Raw genomic sequence first — 22011 nt, 5'->3', positions numbered from 1 at the left:
TTCAGATTTCCCACAAAAGAACCAAAGCATTAGATAGAGCCACTATCAGTCAATCAGATGAGCTCCAGTGACCACCACTTAGTTGGGTCACTAGAGGGCACTTCATCTTATCTTTTGCCCCAGATAATCCAGGCAGAATTTCCAGGCAAAACTAACAGATAAGCTTCAATCCAATTAATTTTCACCTTCAAGAGAATACAATTCTGGTGGTTTCTCCCAGCAGCAGTCATGACTCATCTAAAAACATGGAAGAAAGAGCTACAAGAAATTCTCTGGCTCTGACACAACCTCGTCCAGATCAGAGTACCAGTCATCCCTACTTCTTCTCTTCGGCAATCACTTCCCTGCTTTCTCCTCTCATCCCCAGTTTATCCCCTCTCTCCCTCCTGGGTTTGAACTGAAGGCTGACTTGGCTATAAAATTCTCCCCAGGAGTAACTCAGGGTGAACTGTGTCAATGCTTCCCACCTACCCATTCTTAGGACATGCTGCGGTTCAAAGTTTAATATAAAAAGGCCATTCCTACTGCCGGGCAGTCATGGCTCCTGCCATGAGTGAACTGAGCCACATTATGTGCCATCCCTACCACCCAACTCAGGTTCCTTTTTGGGAAATGTTCTGCTGTAATGTTCTCTTCAGTTGAGAACTGCAAATGTGACCCTGAACCTGGTCCCACAGGATCCAGACAATACACAAACACACAAATATGCTTGTCCACAACTCTTCTGGGAATATGTGCCAACCCCATTAATCCCAGTGTACCTGTCCCATCAAACAGGGGTTTCACAATAAATAATTCTGATAATCAAATATCTTCTGCTTCGCATATCATGAACCAATTAATATTCTGTATACATCTTCCAACTTAATACTTCCTAGAGAGCAATGTTGGAAGAAAGTATAGTCAGGGTTATAATCTCAGGAATTCCTGGGTCTGTGATAAGAATTCAGACCAGGCAGCTGGGTGCGGTGGCTCACACCTGTAATCCCAGCACTTTGGGAGGCTGAGGCAGGCAGATCACGAGGTCAGGGGATTGAGACCATCCTGGCTAACATGGTGAAACCCCGTCTCTACTAAAAATAAAAAAAATCAGCCAGGTGTGGTGGCGGGCACCTGTAGTCCCAGCTACTCGGGAGGGCAAGACAAGAGAATTGCTTGAACCCAGGAGGCGGAGGTTGCAGTGAGCCAAGATCGTGCCACTGCACTCCAGCCTGTGTGACAGAACGAGACTCGGTCTCAAAAAAAAAAAAAAAAAAAAAAGAATTCGGACCAGGTGTTAATCTTTCACTTGCTTATACATTTATAACAAAGAAAAGTTACTCCATGTTTACTCAATGAAGACACAGAAAATTCAAATTTCCAACATTACCATATTCCTTTTCCTGGTTCCTTTTTTAGACTGACTTACTTTCACACCACAAGAAACATTTTTAGTTAGTGCGATTCAGAATGATGCATTTCACCAGGACCTCTTCAGGTCCCCATTCAATGATGCTGCCAGCAGATTCTATCTACCAAGACAATGCATGGATTTGCCATGAAGGTACCCAAAAATCCCCACTCTTGTTCCTAGTCTCTAGGAGTAATAGTTAAGTGCTGGGTCTACTTGTAGGAGGAGTAGTTAAGTGTTGGATGCCCAAGTCATCTTGAACATTGCTCTCCTAAAGAGTATTCTTGTAATCTCAGCACTTCGAGTGGCCGAGGTGGGTGGATCACCTGAGGTCAGGAGTTTGAGACCAGCCTGGCTAACATGGTGAAACCCTGTTTCTACTAAAAATACAAAAATTAGCCAGGCGTGGTGGTGCATGCCTGTAATCCCAGCTACTTGGGAGGCTGAGGCAAGAGAATCACTTGAACCTGGGAAGCGGAGGCTGTAGTGAGCAGAGATTGTGCCACTGCACTCTAGCCTGGGCAACAGAGTGAGACTCTATCTCAAATAAAATAAAATAAAATAAAATTAAAATTAAAATAAAGAGTATTCTTTAGAATATTCTACCCCACCCCTAAGCAGTTCTCTAAACAGAAGGAATGAGGTAAATGTTGATGTGGGAGGCCTGCCCTGATCAGTTATTTCCAGTCATGCTAGACAATTCTAGCATCAGCTTTTCCTATGAAAGTCAATCCCCAAGTGTCCCCTAAAACATGAGGACAGAGGAATTTACTGTCATTAAATAGAGAGCTAGACAGCTATGTTTTTCTACATGGTAGCCAATGTACATTTTGTGTAAAGCTTACCACAGTATGGTTTTAGAAGTATATTTATGAACTATTATCTTTCAGTTTCTCAATTTGAAGGGATTAAGAGTGCTTGTAGACATTATCACAGAATCTAGAGAAGGATAATAAACGCTGTAGTCTTTGGCAGTTTACAAAGCAGTTTATACTACCTCCCTCTTAACTATTATAGAGAGCGCTATATCAGTGAATGTCTCATCTCCTCACTTTAATGATGAAAAACAGTGACACCAAGAACCTTAAATACTATGTGATGCCTAATGGCCTTACTTGAATTCAATATTCCTTCTTCCATATTTCTTCACCTCCATTCTAAATGCTTACATTATTCACCATAGAAACATGGTTCTACATAATTCTCAGGGCAAATTCTGAGGACAAGGCAAAAACCCTAGATCTCCTAACTCCTGGCTTAGGGTTCTTCCTCCATACCATAATACTCGTTCACTTATTTTCAAACTCTTACGAATTTCACAAAGAAGTTGATCACTTCTTACTTTTCCTATCCAAACCAAAAGCTAGTTTTATATTTGATGCTGTCCAACATAGAAGTACTTCAAGTGTTTAAAATTGTTATTCTAAAAAATTAAGCTTTGTCTTATACAAGTGCTGCTACTACAGTACTATGACTAATCATTCTCTTACTCAGTAACCCATTAACACAAATAAAAATAACTTACCAAGAACTACCAGATGGATCTTCTTATTTGCAACACCAGGAGCTTTTTTCACTTTGCACTGATATGTGCCAATATCTGACAGCTGTAAATTCGTTACATTTATTGATGCATCACCAGATTTGAGATCATTACTCGTAAAATGTACTCGGCCTTTCAGATCTGGATAGTAGTCATCATAAATTTTGTCTCCAGAATATAAAATAATCTAAAAGAAAGCCAAAATTAGATAGGAGGAAAAACAAACACACACACAAAAAACTGTCTCTTAAAGGAGCCCTGGATACACCTGCTGCTACAGAACCCCCACCCCACCCGACCCCGGCAGAAAAGAAAAAGAAGAACACAGTATTATGGGGAACCTAAAACTATCCAAACCACAGAACGAGAAAATGGAAAGGAATCAAAGTGATCCTTGGGTATAGTCCCAGACTTCTATTTTTAATGGGGAAACCAAGATGCAACATGATAAAATAGTAAAGCCCTATACTGTCCTAGAGAGCAATTTAGTAAGATTGGGCAGGAACACAGACTTGCTTGTTCGTTGTCTTTTCCTTTTCTTTTCTTTTTGAGACAGAGTCTGTGTCTGTGGCCCAGGCTGGAGTGCAATGGTGAGATCTCGGCTCCCTCCACCTCCCGGGTTCAAGCAGTTCTCTCGCCTCTGCCTCCCCAGTAGCTGAGACTTCAGGCACATGCCACCACGGCCGGCTAATTTTTGTATTTTTAGTAGACAAGGGATTTCACCACGTTGGCCAGGCTGGTCTCGAACTTCTGACCTCAGGGGATCCACCCGCCTTGGCTTCCCAAAGTGCTGTGATTATAGGTGTAAGTCACCATGCCTGGACTGCTCATTCTTATATACTCTATTTTTCAACTGCCTCTGAGACTGTAGTTTGCCAACCAAGTGTAACAAAATCAAGTACCTACTGCCTCCTGCCCCTACAAAAGGCTTATCATAATTTGCCTGTGGAATCTAACAAAAAGATAACTTTGTTTGGTCTTAATACTAAGTTGGAGTTACTTGAGGGCTCTAGACTCTAACAGATAAAATCGTAAAATAAACCTCTTAAGATATGTGTACCCAGGTTAACAAGTCCTTTGAATGAATCTTCTGTAACTAAAGCAAAGACCTGTGCCTAATCCACTGAGTTTTCTGAATCACACACAGCCTTTGAAGGCAATTACTAAAGGCTGGATGCTTTAGAGGGAAATAAAATTTGTGTTCGGAATATTTTCTTGGAAGAGAACTGTAGTAGTCATCTCTAACATTAATTTAACACATTTTATAATTTTTCTTTTTTGCTAATGAAATCTCTTCATTCTGGTTCTATCAGACCCATGGGCCAAAGAGCAGTGATGCCAAAACTCAGATAATAATCAGGAAACACAACTACAGCCTGTATCCTGCAATTAATTTCTTTTACCTGAGTGCTAATTATGGGCAGTATAATCAGAAAAAATGTCATCTAAGAACACTGTTTTCCAGGTTTATTCCACAGAAACTTCTTGACTGGAGGAACTTGGGTTCTCTTCTATATTATCTCCTTCCCAACCACACTGACCCCACCCTAATCCACCAAAGATCTTTTTTTTTTTTTTTTTTGAGACAGTCTTGTTCTATCTCCCAGGCAGGAGTGCAGTGGTGCGATCTTGGCTCAATGCAACCTCCACCTCCTGGGTTAAAGCGATTCTCCTGCCTCAGCCTCCCGAGGAGCTGGGACTACAAGTGCCCACCACCGCGCCTGCTAATTTTTGTATTTTTAGTAGAGACAGGGTTTCACCACATTGGCCTGGTTGGTCTCGAACTCCTGACCTTGTGATCCGCCTGCCTCAGCCTCCCAAAGTGCTGGGACTACAGGCATGAGCTACCGTGCCCAGCTAGATCTTTTATTTATATATGAACTGTGTGCATCTAGGTTGCACTCAATACCAGTTTGCTAAGCAAATAAAAGAAGTAGTCGAAGGGTCCACAGCTGACTTACTCTGTAAACACAAGCCATTACTTTATTTGCTCAATCTTCTTGACACACCCACTTGTCAAAGACAACACTGACTACTCCACAAATCTGGCTACTCTATCTTCCTTTGATTAATTTCTTTTGATTAAAAGGCTTATCATAATTTGCCTGTGGAATCTAACTCTAAAGGTGGTAGACTTCAATCTCTTGTACTTCCAATAGCTCGTTATGCTTCACACACACCTTAGTAGTCTCTTAAGGGTGGCTTGAGAAATAAGATGCATTCCCGCTCTTGGTTATTTTATAAGCTAGTTTAGTGTCTTCCCAGAAAACGGTGTTATAAATATTAGTTAAGGAATGGGAAATTTACCATAAAATTTTACATGTCTTCACTGATTCCCCTTCGCAACCCTGCAAGGACGATGGCATTGTCCACACTGACATTTAGGTGAGGAAAGAAGTGGCTCTCACTGATCAGCTTTTGCCAAGTCACACAACAAAGATGCAGACCAGATCCATTTAACTTGGCACAGTACATGATTATCATTTCAATATCATTTACAAGCTTACAGAATGCTTGTGAATACAGTATTTTGCTGAATTCTCATAATGACCCTGAGATGCTAGGTATAGCTGTTCCTACTTTACACATGAGGAAACAGGTTTATGAAAAACGGGAGGCAGCACAGGACAGTGCAAAGGATAATAGAGCAGCTGTGAGAGTCAGAGGGACCTGGGTTCAAATCCCAACTGCATTTGTTACTCTGGGCATGAAAATCTCTGGGCCTTTGTTTCCTCCTTGCCATATGTATAATAATTCTCACCTTACTATGTTGTTTTAAGGCTTAAGTATATACAATTAAAGTATATAAAACACTGCCCAAGCACGCTGTTCACAGTAACTGCTGACTAAAAAGATCACACAAGGAATAAGAATGCAAATTTCTCCAGCTCAGTCCTCCAATTCCTAGTTTTTAACCATTCTGTCTACTAGCTGAAATATATTAACATAGGGGGTCAGTTAAAAAACATATGTAGCTTAAATTCCATGTATGCATCCTCTTCTGCATCAATCTCTTCCTAACCCTTCTTTCTTTTGGTCTGATGTGACTGTGTTTTAGATTAGAAGCTAGGTTTTTAACCCAGAAACAGTCACTCAGAGTCAAGTCCCAGTTTCACATTTATCTTACAACTCCTGTAGATGGCAAAGCCGTGCCTCTCACTCAGCATGGACGACTTGGAGTCTTCTTCCCATTAACAGACACACTAATGGCTCAGGGCACAGTGCTTCTTGGTTTCTACATGCACCTGGTCACAAGCTTCACTCAGCAGAAGCACTGAAGACCCACGCTCTCCATATGCATCCTAGGCTTCCCCTATCTTACACACAGGGTCAGAGTCCTGGGCTCTAAAGCGGGACAGGCACTGCACTGTCACAGGAACGGGGAACTGCAGGACCTCAGACAGGAGCCTGTACTCTAGGTGCCAGCACCTCCAGAGAGAGAGAAGGGAGAGAAGGGGGAGGTAAGAGTGACAGGGAACAGGGCAACGAGGCTGAGTAGATAAAATGAGTCAGGCCCGATTTATTTTGCTCGGGGAAACAGAAAGAAGTTCTGGTAACAGAATCAGGGCAGAGGTTACATCTTTGGAGGGGGTGGCTCTAGTCACTCACAACTTGGGAAAGCATCTTAATTATTTCCTTAACATAAACATCAAGGGCAAACTGACTAGATTTTCCAAAAATATTAATTACCTAACTGCACTGATTCAGCCATTAAATGGAAGCATGTTACTTGTAACTTTTAAATATCCCCTTCTTTTACATGAACAAATGACGTAAAAACAAAATTTCTCTTCCAAATATACATATTACTATATTTACTTAAATATTTGGACTTATTTTCCTCTCCCTGATCTAATATAATTTATTAACTTTTTAAAATATTAAATGTGTCAGACAAAGACAATATGCAACATTCTAAATAAAGTATTCTGGAACCATTGAAAAGGTAAAACACGACATGTATTTGGAGATGAGATTATTAGGCATGTTTCCTCCTCTGTGCTATTTTTGGCGTTCCAAGTTTTCTACATTAGACTCTTATTACTTTGATTAGAAAAAATACTGAAACAATGTTTTAAGATTTTTTTAATTTAAGACTAAATATTTCATAGATTGTTTTTTGCTCTAAAGACTTCATTTTTATACTGGGAAGTTTTAAAAAAGTAAAAAAAATTAATTTAAAAAGACTCGATTTTGTTTTTTAAAAAATTCATTGGACAGGATATTTAACTTGAAAAAATAAGGAAAATAGACTGTAATACTATGTAGTTGTTACACCATAGCTAATGACACTTCTACTGCTGACAGAATCCTTGGGTAAAACTTAAAAATTTCAATTCTGTCTAACGTTTAACAAAGCACAGTTATGTGCCATCTCCTAACACGACACACACTCCTGTCTCAACGTCATGCCTGCTCCATCTAGGCCTCTGCTATTCCCCGCCTCAAATCCAGATTGTCAGAACTTTCATAAGTTCCTCTTCTTCCCTGAAGTGTCTCTAAAACTCCAGTGATCTTTTCCTCTTCTGTAACCTTAGGTCACACTCATTATCTATTTCCCTCCATTACATGTGTCCTCAATTTCCACCAGAGCAATTGCCTTCCTCACCCAGACCATAAAGCCTGAGAAGTTGGGGGGCTTCCTTCCTAGCTCCCTGCAGCCCATCCATGTGACTGGCAAGGTGATGGACACATCAGATAGTTGCACAGACAGCTGCTAAGTGAGCAAGGACATATCAAACTTACCACTTGATCCACCTTCTGATTATCAGCTGGTGATATCAGCCACTCGATGTCCAGCGGTCCCTGGTCTTCGGGACTAAGCGTAAATTTGCATGGCAGATAGGCAGTTTCCCCTTTGGCTTTTTCAATCATCTCTTCAGGAGTAGTGATACTCAAACTTCTGGCGAAATCTAGAAAAGAAATGTACATGGGACTAAGCATTTGCTATTACACTAACAGCCCACGCAGTGCCCTCCAGCCATTGAGAAGCAGCACATTGATGCGAGGGATACAGGATGGGGTTTGGGTCCCGAGGAATGGAGTCCAAACTCAGAGATGCCCAGTTTTTAATTTGTGCCTTTGTAAAAGTAGAATGACACAAGTAGTATCATCTTATCTGATACAATTCCCTTAAGGAAAGCTGTGAACTTCCTGACATGTAAGTTTCTACTGGTAGAGGGTTTCTATATGCAAGCAGATGTTTAAAACTGAATTTGGCTAGAATCTCTGAAAAGTGAGTGATATAGTTTGGATTTGTGACCCCGCCCAAATCTCATGTTGAACTGTAATCCCCAGTGTTGGAAGAGAGGCCTGGTGGTAGGTGACTGGATCATGGGGGTGGATTTCCCCCTTGCTGATAGTGAGTGAGTTCTCAGGAGATCTGGTTGTTTAAAAGTGTGTAGCACCTCCCCCTTCTCTGCTCTGGCCATGTAAGACGTGCCTGCTTCCCCTTCGCCTTCTGCCATGATTCTAAGTTTCCTGAGGCCTCCCTAGCCATGCTTTCTGTACAGCCTGCAGAGCCAATTAAACCTCTTTTCTTTATAAATTACCCAGTTTTAGGTATTTCTCTATAGCGGTGTGAGAATGGACTAATATGGTCAGTCATGTCATACAAATTCAAGGCTACATTATTTCATGCTCACCACAAACACACAGGGAACTAAGTCACTGTCAGTAGGGTATATGCTGATCACCTGTAACACAGTTTCTGCCAAGGCTTCTTTAAATTTTTATTAGATTTAATTCTATAACCTTCTATTGAATGCTTAAAAATATTTCTTTTTTTTTTTTTTTTTTGAGACAGAGTCTCGCTGTCGCCCAGGCTGGAGTGCAGTGGCGAAATCTCAGCTCAGTGCAGGCTCCGCCCCGGGGGTTCCCGCCATTCTCCTGCCTCAGCCTCCCGAGTAGCTGGGACTACAGACGCCCGCCACCTCGCCCGGCTAATTTTTTGTATTTTTAGTAGAGACGGGGTTTCACTGTGTTAGCCAGGATGGTCTCGATCTCCTGACCTCGTGATCCACCTGCCTCGGCCTCCCAAAGTGCTGGGATTACAGGCGTGAGCCACCGTGCCCGGCCGCTTAAAAATATTTCTAAGCAGTAAGTTTTGATGAGGATAATTAAAAAAAAAAGGGAACACTGTCAATTTACTTATCTTTTAAAAATATACAGCCAGGCATGGTGGCTCACGCCTGTAATCCCAGCACTTTGGGAGGCCAAGGTGGGTGGATCATCTGAAGTCAGGAGTTTGAGACCAGCCTGACCAACATGGTGAAACCCCATCTCTACTAAAAGTACAAAATTGGCTGGGCATGGTGGCACATGACTGTAATCCCAGCTACTTGGGAGGCTGAGGCAGAAGAACTGCTTGAACCTGGGAGGCACAGGTTGCAGTGAGCCGACGTCACGCCATTGCATTCCAGCCTGGGCAATAAGAGCAAAAACTCTGTCTCAAAAAAAAAAAAAAAAATTACCAAATAGTTGACTCATTATTTCTGAGACACTTCTTACTGTTCATCCCTGTTTATTTCCCCTCTGAAAAAGCCAATAATCACATTTATTTTATTTTATAAAAGACATCTTAAAATTACATAACTTAATTTCACCAATATGGTGAAATTCCATCTCTACCAAAAATACAAAAATTAGCCTAGCTGGGTGTGGTGGTGTGCACCTGTAATCCCAGCTACTCAGGAGGCTGAGGCAGGAGGATCGCTTGAACTGGGGAGGTGGAGGCTGCAGTGAGCCAAGCTCGTGCCACTGCCCTCCAGCCTGGGTGACAAAGCAAGACTCTGCCTCAAAAAGTTAAAAAATTAAATGCAAATTTAGTCTGTAAGTGAACAATCACATAAAACTTTTTTTCCTATTCACAGTATAAAAGCATGCATAGCACTAGTTTGTCACATCTAGGTTTATTTGTGATTACCCAACATTTTCTTAAGTATAAATTCAAACATCGAAAGTACGCATAACCGTTAAGTTTCACTACTTTCTGTTGAAGAGCAACTCTATCTGGACCTATGTCACCTGACTCTGACAACCTTCAGAGCTGGACGATGACCTGGAAGAGGCCCTAAGCACTAAGATATGGTATGGTGCACAGGGCCTGCCTCTCTCTTCCTCTCCCTTTTCCCCTGCTCCCACCAAAAAAATAAACACATTAGAGCAAAATTAGGAGTAAATCAATCCAAAGTCCTAATTCTCCACGTGACTATCTTGATGTTTTTCAAATAAATTTTGATAGAACAAATCAAAATGAAGAGGAATTAGTCACTGCATGATTCTTTCCATTAGTCCTAAAATAAGCTTAATATATACAGACTATCAATTCTAATAAAATTTTAATAAAGTCAAAGCCAACAGACTGAGAACTAAAGAAAATCCTGGTTACATTCAACACCATTTACATTTAGGCACCATCGTAAGCTTTCAATCACATGTAAATGCACTCCTGAAATAAATTTAAATTGGGATACCAATTATCTGCAACTGCTCCCTTAAACCTGAGGCCCGCCCAGCTTTGACCAACAGGATGTGCAGGAATGACCTGTGTAGTTCCGAGGTTAGGCCTCAAAAACCCTTGCTGCACCCACTCTTGCCTCCTTGGTCACTGGCCACTGTGTGAACAAACCACAGAGGGGGCAACGGAGGTGTCTGGCCAACCCTAGAACACTCAGCCCTAGTCCAGACCAGCTCTCTGCAGCCCCACTGTTGAGACCGTAATTTTCCATCCTAGCCTAGTCTAACTAGCAACCCACAGGATCATGAATATATGACTTTTGTTTTAAGCCTCTAGAGTTTGAGTTGTTTTGTTATACAGCAAATATTGACCAGACATCATCCAAACCCACTGATCCAGCCCAAAAGTCCAACTACTCTGGCCTCCATTTCATGCCCATGTTTCCATTTAAAATGATATGATTTGGTATTTATGGACATAATCTCAAGTGTTTCTCCTAAATATTTAACCTAAATACACTCTATTACTTCTAATAAACTCAGTTCCATTCCTATCTCATTCATTAAGGCATTTCTACCTCTCCACCCTACAATGATTTTTCTTTCTTTCTCTATGAATGCTGATTGTACTTTACTTTCTACCATTGGTATCACTTACTCGGCACTTAGCATATGTTGCCTTGGAATTTTTTTTCCTCTATAAATTTTATGGTGAAGCTGACTTAGGTGGCATCCAGAGTTGTGTCACATCTTCTATTTTTTATTTTTTTAAGAGATGAGGTCTCACTATGTTACCCAGGCTGATCTCTAACTCCTGAGGCTCAAGTAATCCTCCGCCTTTGCCTCCCAAAGTACTGGGATTACAGGCTTGAGCCACTGTGCCTGACCTGTCACATCTTCCTAGATGTTGAGAAACTTATCTTCTTCCCATGTTACCTTGTACTTTTGCGAACTTTTAAAATGCATGCCCTGATTTACTATTAAATCATTAGCTCTATTAGGGTAAAAGAAATTGCAAATTGCGGCTACCTCTATCTCCTGCGGTAGTTCTTTGCACATAATAGAAAAGAATTAATGAGTGAATTATAAATTTGAAATTTAGTTTGGTTATTAACACATCATGCATTAAATAATATGAGTAATCTAAGTACACTTAAAAATAAAAATCTCATTCCAAAACGAATCAAGAAATAGTTCAAATATGGAGCTAAGAATATATAAGTGAGAATGAAAAATCGCTATCAATAACAATAAAAACTTCCTGGTTACTGTGTGTTTTTAGAGTTTTCATTTTGTAGAAATCAAATAAAAATGTTAAATAACTTCAATTAGACACCCACATTTGTAAAAGTTGAAATCCCCCAAATTCATGCTCTCAGTACTTACACTACACAAAGTGGAGTGTATTTATCAAAATAAAATACAACTTAGTTTTTACATTATCTTTCTTTCTTGTTTGATACATAAAAATTAATTTTAAAAAACTGCCTTAAATAGTCATATATGTGTAACAAAATAATCTGAAAAGATATATGTCAAATTGTTAACAGCAATTACTTTTGAGAATTAGGATTTTAAGGAAGACAACTGTCCATTTCTGCTTTATTCTGAGATTTTTTAAAATGAGTATGCTGCTTATGATATTTTAAAATGATTTTTTAATGACTTTTAGATTTTTTTGTTTTTTGTTTTTCTTTCAAAAAATGGTTACAGCCTTGAATTCCTCTTCACTGCGTTGCACTAGAAATGAATGAAAATCTTGAGATCATATAAAACAGTTCCTGGGTTTCCTAGCAACACTGAAGGGCCTCTTTTCACAGAGGCATAGTTTTTCAAGTGCTGAAGTATGCAACAGACACAAATTATAAGACAAAAGACAGACACTTGGTCTCACGCAGCGGCCCTGGGCATCTTTCCTAATACTGCCCAGTTCTATTTATGCAGCAAGTAGATTAACAATTTAACTTGCAAACTACTTGCACGTTGAAACACGGTTTAAAAGGTAAATCAAATATCAAATCTTCTTACAATTTTATTCAAATTTATATTCAGGATGTGATAAAATATGCAGCACATTATTAAGCTGCAAGTATTTGCAGTCTAGTTAATAAGTGCACAGCACTAGATCATATTATATCAATAAACAGACGGAACCACATCCCATATTGGCAGTGACTGAAATAACATTTCCCAGTTTTCTGCTTGCTTTTCTTATCTCCAGTTCCTAAATCACTTGGATCTTTAGAGCTTCTCTTCTGCACAGTCTGACTTATATCTGAGCATCAAAGTAACATGAGTTCATCAAAGAGTATTTTTTTAGCCCTTGATGTCACCTCCTACTAAGGCCTTAGAAGATCTGGTTCCACTATAAGATTGGAAGAAAACTGGAGAGAATGGAAGAAGCTATTCTTCTAGAAGGGAGGTAATGTTATGAACTGATAACATGCGTTGGCTTCTTTCATTTGCTTTTTCAAATTTAAGCTGTTTGTTAACCTAGATGGTCTTCAGTGATCTTTTCCTTCTGGCAATCTTAAAATCATAAACATTAGAAAATGCTCATGAAATGTTATCATTAGTTTTTTAAAAAGAGAAGTAAACATGAGAATTTTTAATAATGTTTTGAGTGAGGAAAGCCTTAGAGAAAAGTAGAAGAGAAAAATACAAAAGCTATGGAAGAAGACAAAAATTTAACTATACTAAAAATCTTATTAGAAAATCACCATTTGGCAAAAACAGAGTAATAACTGTTTCAGGCAAAATATTGAAAATTGGTGCTGAAAGGTATGATGAGAAACAGCATTTGTTACATAATGTTAAAGTATCTTCCCACAAAACACTTTAATTACAGAGGAAAAAGTAGTAACTTTACAGTGAAGAAATCTGGTATACATCACCTTAATCAAATGATCAAATTTACCTTCACTAGAACAAATGGACACTATGTACCTCCTGATTAGAAAAGAACATAGTATTACTTCTGTAGTATTGCATACCAAGTCAAAAATGCATACTCTAGCCATGAAAAGACATGGAGTAAACTTAAAACACAAATGCATACTACTAAGTGAAAAAAGCCACTGCATGATTACAACTATGTGACATTCTGGAAAAGGCAGAACTACAGAGAGTAAAAAAAAAAAAAAAAAAATCAACGGATGCAGGGGAAAGAGGGAAGAGGAGAATAGGTGGAACACAGGATTTTTTTTTTTTGAGACAGAGTCTCGCTCTGTCGCCCAGGCTGGAGTGCAGTGGCACGATCTCGGCTCACTGCAAGCTCTGCCTCCCGGGTTCACGCCATTCTCCTGCCTCAGCCTCCCGGGTAGCTGGGACTACAGGTGCCCACCACCATGCCCGGCTAATTTTTTTTGTATTTTTAGTAGAGACGGGGTTTCACTGTGTTAGCCAGGATGGTCTCGATCTCCTGACCTCGTGATCCGTCTGCCTTGGCCTCCCAAAGTGCTGGGATTACAGGCGTTAGCCACCGCGCCTGGCCGGAACATAGGATTTTTAGGGCAAGGAAATGCTTCTGTGTAATACTATAATGGTGGCTGCATGTCATCCATTTGTCCAAACCCGTAGAATGTACAAAACCAAGAGTGAACCCTGATGTAAACTATGGACTCTGGGTAATGTTATGTCAATACGGGTTCATCAATCCTAACAAGGTACACTCTGGTGGGGGGCGTGTTGACAAGCGAGGGAGATGGTGGTGCGTGGGGGAAGGGGGTACAAGGGAACTCTGTACTTTCTGCTCAATTTTGCTGTAAATCTAAAACTGCTGTACAAAATAAAGTCTGTTTTTAAAAAAGATTAACAAGAGAGCACACAATCATATTTATAATTAAATATAAATTAGAATAATGTAACATATTTCAAATATAAAATTGATGGTGATTAAAAAAATTCAGTACGGCCAATCTTGGCAAAAGTGTTGGAAACTGGCAACACAGAAAGTAAATCAATACAACCTACTGTCAACACAGTAGAAGACGTGTGAAATGTCAGTGTGCTAACCTACTTCTAGGAACTGCAGCTGAACTCTCATAACTGAACAGTTCATATGTACAAGGATATTACTCACTGATGCTCTCTGAAACAGAAAAACATCTGAAAACAACCTAAATGTCCAACAACAGGCAGGAAAATCAGAGTAAGAAATTCAAGCTCATCTACCTCAGACAAAGAGCAAGCACAAACAGATCAGGTAGGACCAGTCCCCTCCAGCAAAAAGATGCTACTAAAATTTGGCTTCTGGGGAGTAACGCTGACTTTCACTCATATAAATAGAAGTATGACTAAATATTGCCACCTTCAGCTTTGGTTCCATTCACCCAACAGCAAATACAATCATCGAATCAAATTAGGTCTTTCAAAAGGAACATAGCATTAAACATATAATAATGTTTACTAATAAATACATTAATAGAATAAAAATACTTTTGGGGGACAGCGGTAGAGTAAATCATGTCCCCCCCAAAATTCATGTTGAATCCCTGACCTCCTATGTGACTGTATTAGAGGTACGGCTTTCAAGGAAGTGATTAAGATTAAATGAGGCCATAGCATAGAGCCCAGAACAGATGGAACTGACACCCGCTTAAGAGAAGGAAACACCGGAGCACTCTCCCTGCCACGTGAGGACAGAGGGAGAGGGCAGCTGTCTACCAGCCAGGAAGACGGCCCTCACCAGAAACCAAACTTGCTGGCACCTTAATCTTGGACTGCCCAGACTCCAGAGCTGTGAAAAACCAAGTTTCTATTGTTTAAGGCATCTATGGTATTTTGTATTGGTATTTTGTCTATGGCATTTTGTTATGGCAGCGTGAGCAGACTAATACAGACTGCATACAGAGCAATGAAGTTTCTCATCATAGATAGGGTATACTGTTCAACTGGACATGAAGTTAATGAATTCAGCGGAAATTCTCAAGAAGATTTAAACATACTGGGAATTTGCAAAATGATAGAAAAATGTACTTTTCAATCCATAGCCAATAAAGACATGAGGGAACTGCCTGGATGGTCCTTCTCAGGAGAAAAAAAAATTATGTACATTAATATACAGAAGTGCACAGGAATTTAAATTTACTGCTTATCTGTAAGTCAAGCATTATGCAAAGGGCTTTAATTATTTCATTTGATCCTTACAAAACCTGTGGAACAGGCATTACAGACAATGACATCAAAGAACTGCTTCTTATGCAAAATCCAAGTAAATGTTGAATAACACCACTTACTTAATCCAGACTAATGTGGAAGGAGAAGAGGGAAGTGAAAGATTATAAAGGCACTGAAATAAGAAAAATGAGGATATGAGACAAGAAAATTCAAGAGCAGGAAGAAGTCTGTTTAGGTAATAGGGATATCCTTGTAGATCCCCTGAGAATCTAAAATAAGGAAAGCACAGACCAGCGACAGTTTCAAAGCTGGGCTGGAAGACTTCTAGTAACACAAGAAAATATGGGGGTAATTTTGTAATTCAACCCACATACTTGATTTGGAGGCAGGGGGACCAGTGGCAGCAAGCTGAGATGATGTTTGATCAAACTGTCTGTTTCCCCAGCAACGCTAAATTTCTCCTTTGAACTCCTTATCTCAGTGACGTGACCTACCACCAACACTTTTGGCAATCAATCCCTGCATAAGATCACAGACGCGAGAAATAGCTGCATCACCAATCATCTGCACAAACCTGGATAAAATGAAAGGCAGCAGGGTATCAACGTTCACTCATTCAAAGCATACTATGTCCTATTAATTCTGCCTCTTTAATACATTCCAAATCCAACCATTTTTACCTATATCCAGGCCACTATTATCTTTCACATGGCCTGGATGTAGCCTGCTAATTGGCTTCCCTGCATCCACACTTTCTCATTCTAACTTGTTCTCCATACTTCACCCAGAGTGTTCTCTATATAATTGCTTTTATTTATCTATTTTTTTTAAACAGGGTCTCACTCTGTTGCCCAGGCTGAAGTGCTGTGGCACAACCAAGGCTCACTGTGGCCTCAAACCCCTGGGCTCAAGGGATCCTCTCCTGCCTCAGCCTCCCAAGGAGCTGGGACTACAGGTGTGTGCCACCATGCCCACTAATTTTATTTTTATTTTTATTTTCCCAGTGGAGATGCAATCTCGTTATGTTGCCCAAGCTGGTCTCGAACTCCAGGGCTCAAGTAATCCTCCCACCTCAGCCTCCCAAAATGCTGGAATTACAGGCATGAGTCACTGCATCCAGCCTATAACTCCTTTTGTAAAAAAGATGTCATTGACATGTCTGACAATCTCTGGTCGCTCCTCATTGATTCAGACACCTTAATTCTCCCTCAAGGTCCTTTATGACTAGAGGCCCTCTAGCACCTTTAGCTTCTTACCACTTCCCACTCCCACAGTATAATACAGCCATCATCATCTCCATCATCATCTTGCCTCACTCAGCACGAGCACAGTGCAAGATACCTCCTCTTGCTGGGCGCGGTGGCTCACACCTGTAATCCCAGCACTGTGGGAGGCCAAGGCGGGTGGATCACGAGGTCAGGAGATCGAGACCATCCTGGCTAACACGGTGAAACCCCATCTCTACTAAAATACAAAAATTAGCTGGACGTGGTGGCACATGCCTATGGTCTCAGCTGCTCGGGAGGCTGAATCAGGAGAATTGCTTGAACCTGGGAGGTGGAGGTTGCAGTGAGCCGAGATTGCGCCACTGCACTCCAGCCTGGGCAACAGAGAGAGACTCCATCTTAAAAAAAAAAAAAAAAAAAGATACCTCCTCTTCTGCTCCATCCCACCTTTTAGGCTTACTATGGTCTCAGTTCAGCCCCTTCCTCCAGAACTTATGTCCTCTAATTGCTCCTTGGACTAGCACTAACAATGCTTTCATCACAGGCACTTTCTTCACTTTACTGAAGCTGCGCTTTACTCTGTGTACTTCTCCCACCCTCTGCCTCCAGGGACTATTTCACATTTGACTTTGGTGGCAAAGCTCATGCTGTTCTTGATCATCACTGGTTTTCTTTAGCAGAGCAAAATTTTGGGCACTTGGCATTCAACAAACATTTGTTGAATGAAGGTTTTCTTTTTTCTATCACTGAGGAAACGAAACAAAAGGAACACTTTGAAACATATTTTCTGTGTTTTTAACCTATCCCAGAAAGATACTAGATGTAAACCCTGATCAGTGATGGCACATGCACAGGGATTTTAAAGATCATGACTCACTGTAGAATTCAAGCAGGGACAGAGAGCAGCTATGAATTATGAGTTAGGCAACTGCATGACTGCGTAATCTGTCTTGACATCTAAGCAGTCAACAAAGCACTTTGTTGTAACAATAAAACAGCAATCAGGCAAGTCTGGATGCCTGGGGGTAAACAGATCACAATTTTGGGATCTCTGAGGGAAGCGGCGGGCAAAACAATGTTCACAGGCACAAGTACCTTTGTATAAGAGAAGGGAAATTGCACTAGGAATGAATGACGGTACATTTACAAATAGTGAAAAAAATTGACAACAAAATTAACCACAACAGTGAGATTGTTTTGGTCTAGGACCAATAATAAAAACAACAAATCAGAGGAGGCACTAAGGGGAAAAAAACAAATCAGTCTACATGTGTGGAACACTGTTGGTATATGCTTTTCCTTTTATGTGTAAAAGTCCCTTTTCTCTCTTGCTCCACCTTCTCCCCAGAGAGCACCTCTGGCCATTTATCAAAATACATTTTAGGTCGGGCATGGTGGCTCATGCCTGTAATCCCAGCACTTTGGGAGGCTGAGGCAGGCGGATCATTTGAGGTCAAGAGTTTGAGACCAGCCTGGCCAACATGGTGAAACCCCATCTCTATTAAAAATACAAAAAATTAGCTGGGCATGGTGGTGGGCACCTGTAGTCCCAGTTACTTGGGAGGCTGAGGCAGGAGAATTGCTTGAACCAGGGAGGCAGAGGTTGCAGTGAGCAGAGGTTGCAGTGAGCTGAGATCACACCACTGCACTTCAGCCTAGGAGACAGAGTGAGATGCTGTCTCAAAAAGAAAAAAAAAATAAATAATGCACTTTACTTGTCAGCTCATCTCAGAAGTTCCCCGATCTCCACAGGCAGTGTTAATTGCTTCCTCCTCTGTTTTATACATTTCCTCTAGGTATTTACATGTCCCTATTCTGAAGCACATACTAACTTAACTGGAAGTGTCTGTGCTTCCTCTCTGGAGGGTGTGTCCCAAGACTTAACTCAGTCAGCCTTCTCCCAGCCTTGGACAAGGAGAAGGAGGGAGCTCAGAGTAGAGGGAAAGTGAAATGAAGGAGCTATCTGAAAGCAGAACGGTGATGGGAGAGAAGACCATAAGGCATGAGAAGGGAGCCCTGGGGTGACTGTGCATCCAGAGAAGCAAAGAAACTGAACAATGAAGCCTAGATGGGAGAAACAGCTCAGGGAATTGAGCGAGCCTGGTCACATACTGATGGAAGGAAAGACAGGATACTTATTTTTTGATGAGAAATGTTAGCAAATCTGAGAAGAAACTAACACTGATGCTACTCTATGTATAGTTGTTGACATGAAAGAAGTATGTTAAGGAAAACTTTTATTGTGGATACTCTAAAATCGCAACTACGGATTCTTCATTCTATAGATGCAAAGAGTTGTTATCTCTCAGCTATCTCTAGGACGAAATAAAGGAAAAAAAATTACACACTGATACATGATTCTTCTCAAAATATCTAGCGCCATTCCAAAGAAATTAACAAAAAAATGAAAAGTTTTACAAATAAAAACAGGAGAATTTTTCTTCTTTTTGGAGACAGAGTCTGGCTCCGTCACCCAGGCTAGAGTGCAGTGACACAATCTCGGCTCACTGCAGCCTCCACCTCCTGGGCTCAAGCCATCCTCCCACCTCAGCCTCTTGAGTGGCTGGGACTACAGGTGCACGCCACCATGCCCCACTAATTTTTGTATTTTTTTGTAGAGATGGGGTCTCACGGCGTTATTCAGTCTGGTCTTGAACTCCCGAACTCAGGCGATCTACCTGCCTGGGGCTATCAAAGTGCTGGGAGTACAGGTGTAAGCCAACGTGCCCAGCCAGTAAGAGGAATTTAAATTTATATTCCAAAGTCTTACATGCTTGTTCGGTTGCTTGGAAAGGGGATATGACCTTAATACCAAATGTTATGAAGAATTTATTTAATATTGAGCTTTGTGAATAATCTCAAAACACGTCATAAGGGTTACTATTTTAAAGGGAGAACACATTCTGAATGTGAATTGCTGAATTCGAATCATAGAAATCAGAAGACTTACTATAAAAACACAATAATATGGCTCACCCCTGTAACCATCCCAGCACTTTGGGAGACGCTGAGGAGGAAAGATCACTTGAGTCCAGGAGTTCAAGACCAACCTGGGCAACGTAGTGAGAATTCATACCTACAAAAAATAAAAAAATTAGCCAGGCATGGTAGATCTAAGCAGGGTAGATCATAGTGAGAGCTCATATTTACAAAAAATCAAAACGTTAGCCAGGTGTGGTAGTGCACGCCTGTGGTCCCAGCTACTAGGAAGGCTGAATAGGAGAATCACTTGAGCCTGGGAAGCTGAGGCTGCAATGAGCCACGACTGCGCCTCTGCACTCCAGCCTGGGTGACAGGGCAAGACACTGTCTCAAAACATATACTCAATAATAGTCAAAAAATGATTCACTACAGCAACTTTAAGAAATAAGTTAGAGGCTGGGCGTGGTGGCTCATGCCTATAATCCCAGCACTTTGGGAGGCCAAGGCAGGCGGATCACCTGAAATCAAGAGTTTGAGACCAGCCTGGCCAGGATGGTGAAACCCTATCTCTACTAAAAACACAAAAATTAGCTTGGCGTGGTGGCATGTGCCTGTAATCCCAGCTACCCAGGAGGCTGAGGCAGGAGAATCACTGGAACCTGGGAGGCAGGGGCTGCAGTGAGCCGAGATCGCACCACTGCACTCCAGCCTGGCGACAGAGCAAGAGTCCTTCTCAAAAAAAAAAAAAAAAGAAAGAAAGAAAGAAAAGAAATAAGTTAGACAAACCAGGAACTAGTATGTTAAAAGATTTATAAGTAGATTTAGAGGTTCAAGAAAATGAAGAAGATTGATAAAGACAAGTGTAATTTTGTGCATTTAATTACAAATACTATAGATGTCTAGGTTAGCAAGTCACTGAGATATTCTAAACTCTATACAAAAAGGTGACCACCATGCTATTTGCACCATTTCCTTTCCCCCTCTGCCAGAGCCTAACTCCAACCTTTGCCTTTCTTCTTCCCAGGAAGTTGCTTTGAGATTAGCAATATTTGAAAGTCATCTAAATAGTGAGTATCCCAGTTTCCAGAAGGGAAAAACACTTTAAATATGTTAACACTAATTAACTCTACCAACTAAGCCTTTAAATACTGCTGAGGCCAGGTGCCGTGGCTCACGCCTGTAATCCCACCACTTTGGGAGGCTGAGACAGGCAGATCACGAGGTCAGGACATCAAGACCAGCCTGGCCAACATGGCGAAACCCCGTCTCTACTAAAAATACAGAAACTAGCCGGGTGTGGTGGCAGGTGCCTGTAGTCCTGGCTAGAGGCAGAAGAATCGCTTGAAACCTGGAGGCGGAGGTTGCAGTGAGCCAAGATCGCGCCACTGCACTCCAGCCTGGGTAACAGGGCGAGACTCCATCTCAAAAAAATAAAATAAAATAAAATAAAATAAAATAAAATAAAATAAAATAAAAAAATATATATATTGCTGAGAAAGAGAAGAAAATACAGGGAGGTAGAAATTATGCTCTTCATTGTCTAGGAGTTTTAGTTCTTTAATTCCCATGAGTGTTACTCAGTATAGACTTGTTAATAGGTACTCAGAGCTAAGGAAATTAATACAGCAAGATAAATTAATAACAATGAGAAATGGCATAAGTATACACACTTGCTCTTCTTTGTACTTTTCAAATACCAATTCCCAGCTCCCTATCCCCAGTGAAAAATCAGAAAGCAGGCCCCCAGGAAATAAAGTGGAATAGAAATGGGGAAACCATCACCTTAAAAATAAACAGCAACTAAACAGTTACTGAGTGCTTATGACAGACCAAGCACTTTTCAAAATGCCCTACACATATTAACTCTTTCCATTCTCACAACAGCTCCAAGAAAAAGGTACGAACATTATCCATCCGTGTTTTGCAATGAAGAAACAAATACACTGAGACACATCTAAGCTACTGAAGGAGCAAGATTCCAATCTCGGCCGACTGATTCTGGAGCCACACTCACTCTGTATGTAGAAGTCAATCCACGAACATCATACAACAGCAATAAAGATTTCATTTCTGAAGTCACTATAAAATACAGTGGGTGCATTATTTGAAATCCTATTCCAACTACCATGGTAGAGAAATGTTTGGAATTTATACTCCTCTTCTATGCTACATTTCTAGTAGCATTTTAGGTAGCACATGGTTCAGGAGTTTGGGTGAAACTTTTTCTTTTTTGGAAAAACAGAAAAATAAATGTCAGACTAGGTTATCTGACTGTTGCCAAATTTATTACACAAAAAAGCTCTGTATCATTTTGGACAAGTTGCTTCCCTACGGCTCACATGTAAATTAGGGGT

At 40.7% G+C, this 22011-nt stretch overlaps 1 protein-coding gene across 2 annotated transcripts in view; it reads right to left on the bottom strand.

Annotated features, from left to right (window-relative positions):
* The window catches only part of CXADR (CXADR Ig-like cell adhesion molecule), a 78203-nt gene that overhangs the window by 35151 nt on the left and 21041 nt on the right, over positions 1 to 22011 (bottom strand). For both annotated transcript variants that reach the window (XM_003263786.4, XM_012501902.2), the window contains exons 2-3: positions 7680 to 7846; positions 2916 to 3120 (exon numbers count right to left, since the gene is read on the bottom strand). In XM_003263786.4, the coding sequence (XP_003263834.2) occupies positions 2916 to 3120; positions 7680 to 7846 (372 nt within the window). The remainder of the gene's footprint in view (positions 1 to 2915; positions 3121 to 7679; positions 7847 to 22011) is intronic.

The sequence above is a fragment of the Nomascus leucogenys genome, chromosome 25, assembly GCF_006542625.1.
Source record: "Nomascus leucogenys isolate Asia chromosome 25, Asia_NLE_v1, whole genome shotgun sequence".
Classification (NCBI taxonomy): Eukaryota; Metazoa; Chordata; class Mammalia; order Primates; family Hylobatidae; genus Nomascus; species Nomascus leucogenys.
Note: the sequence above shows the minus strand (reverse complement) of the source record. Positions and strands in the feature narration are given on the sequence as shown.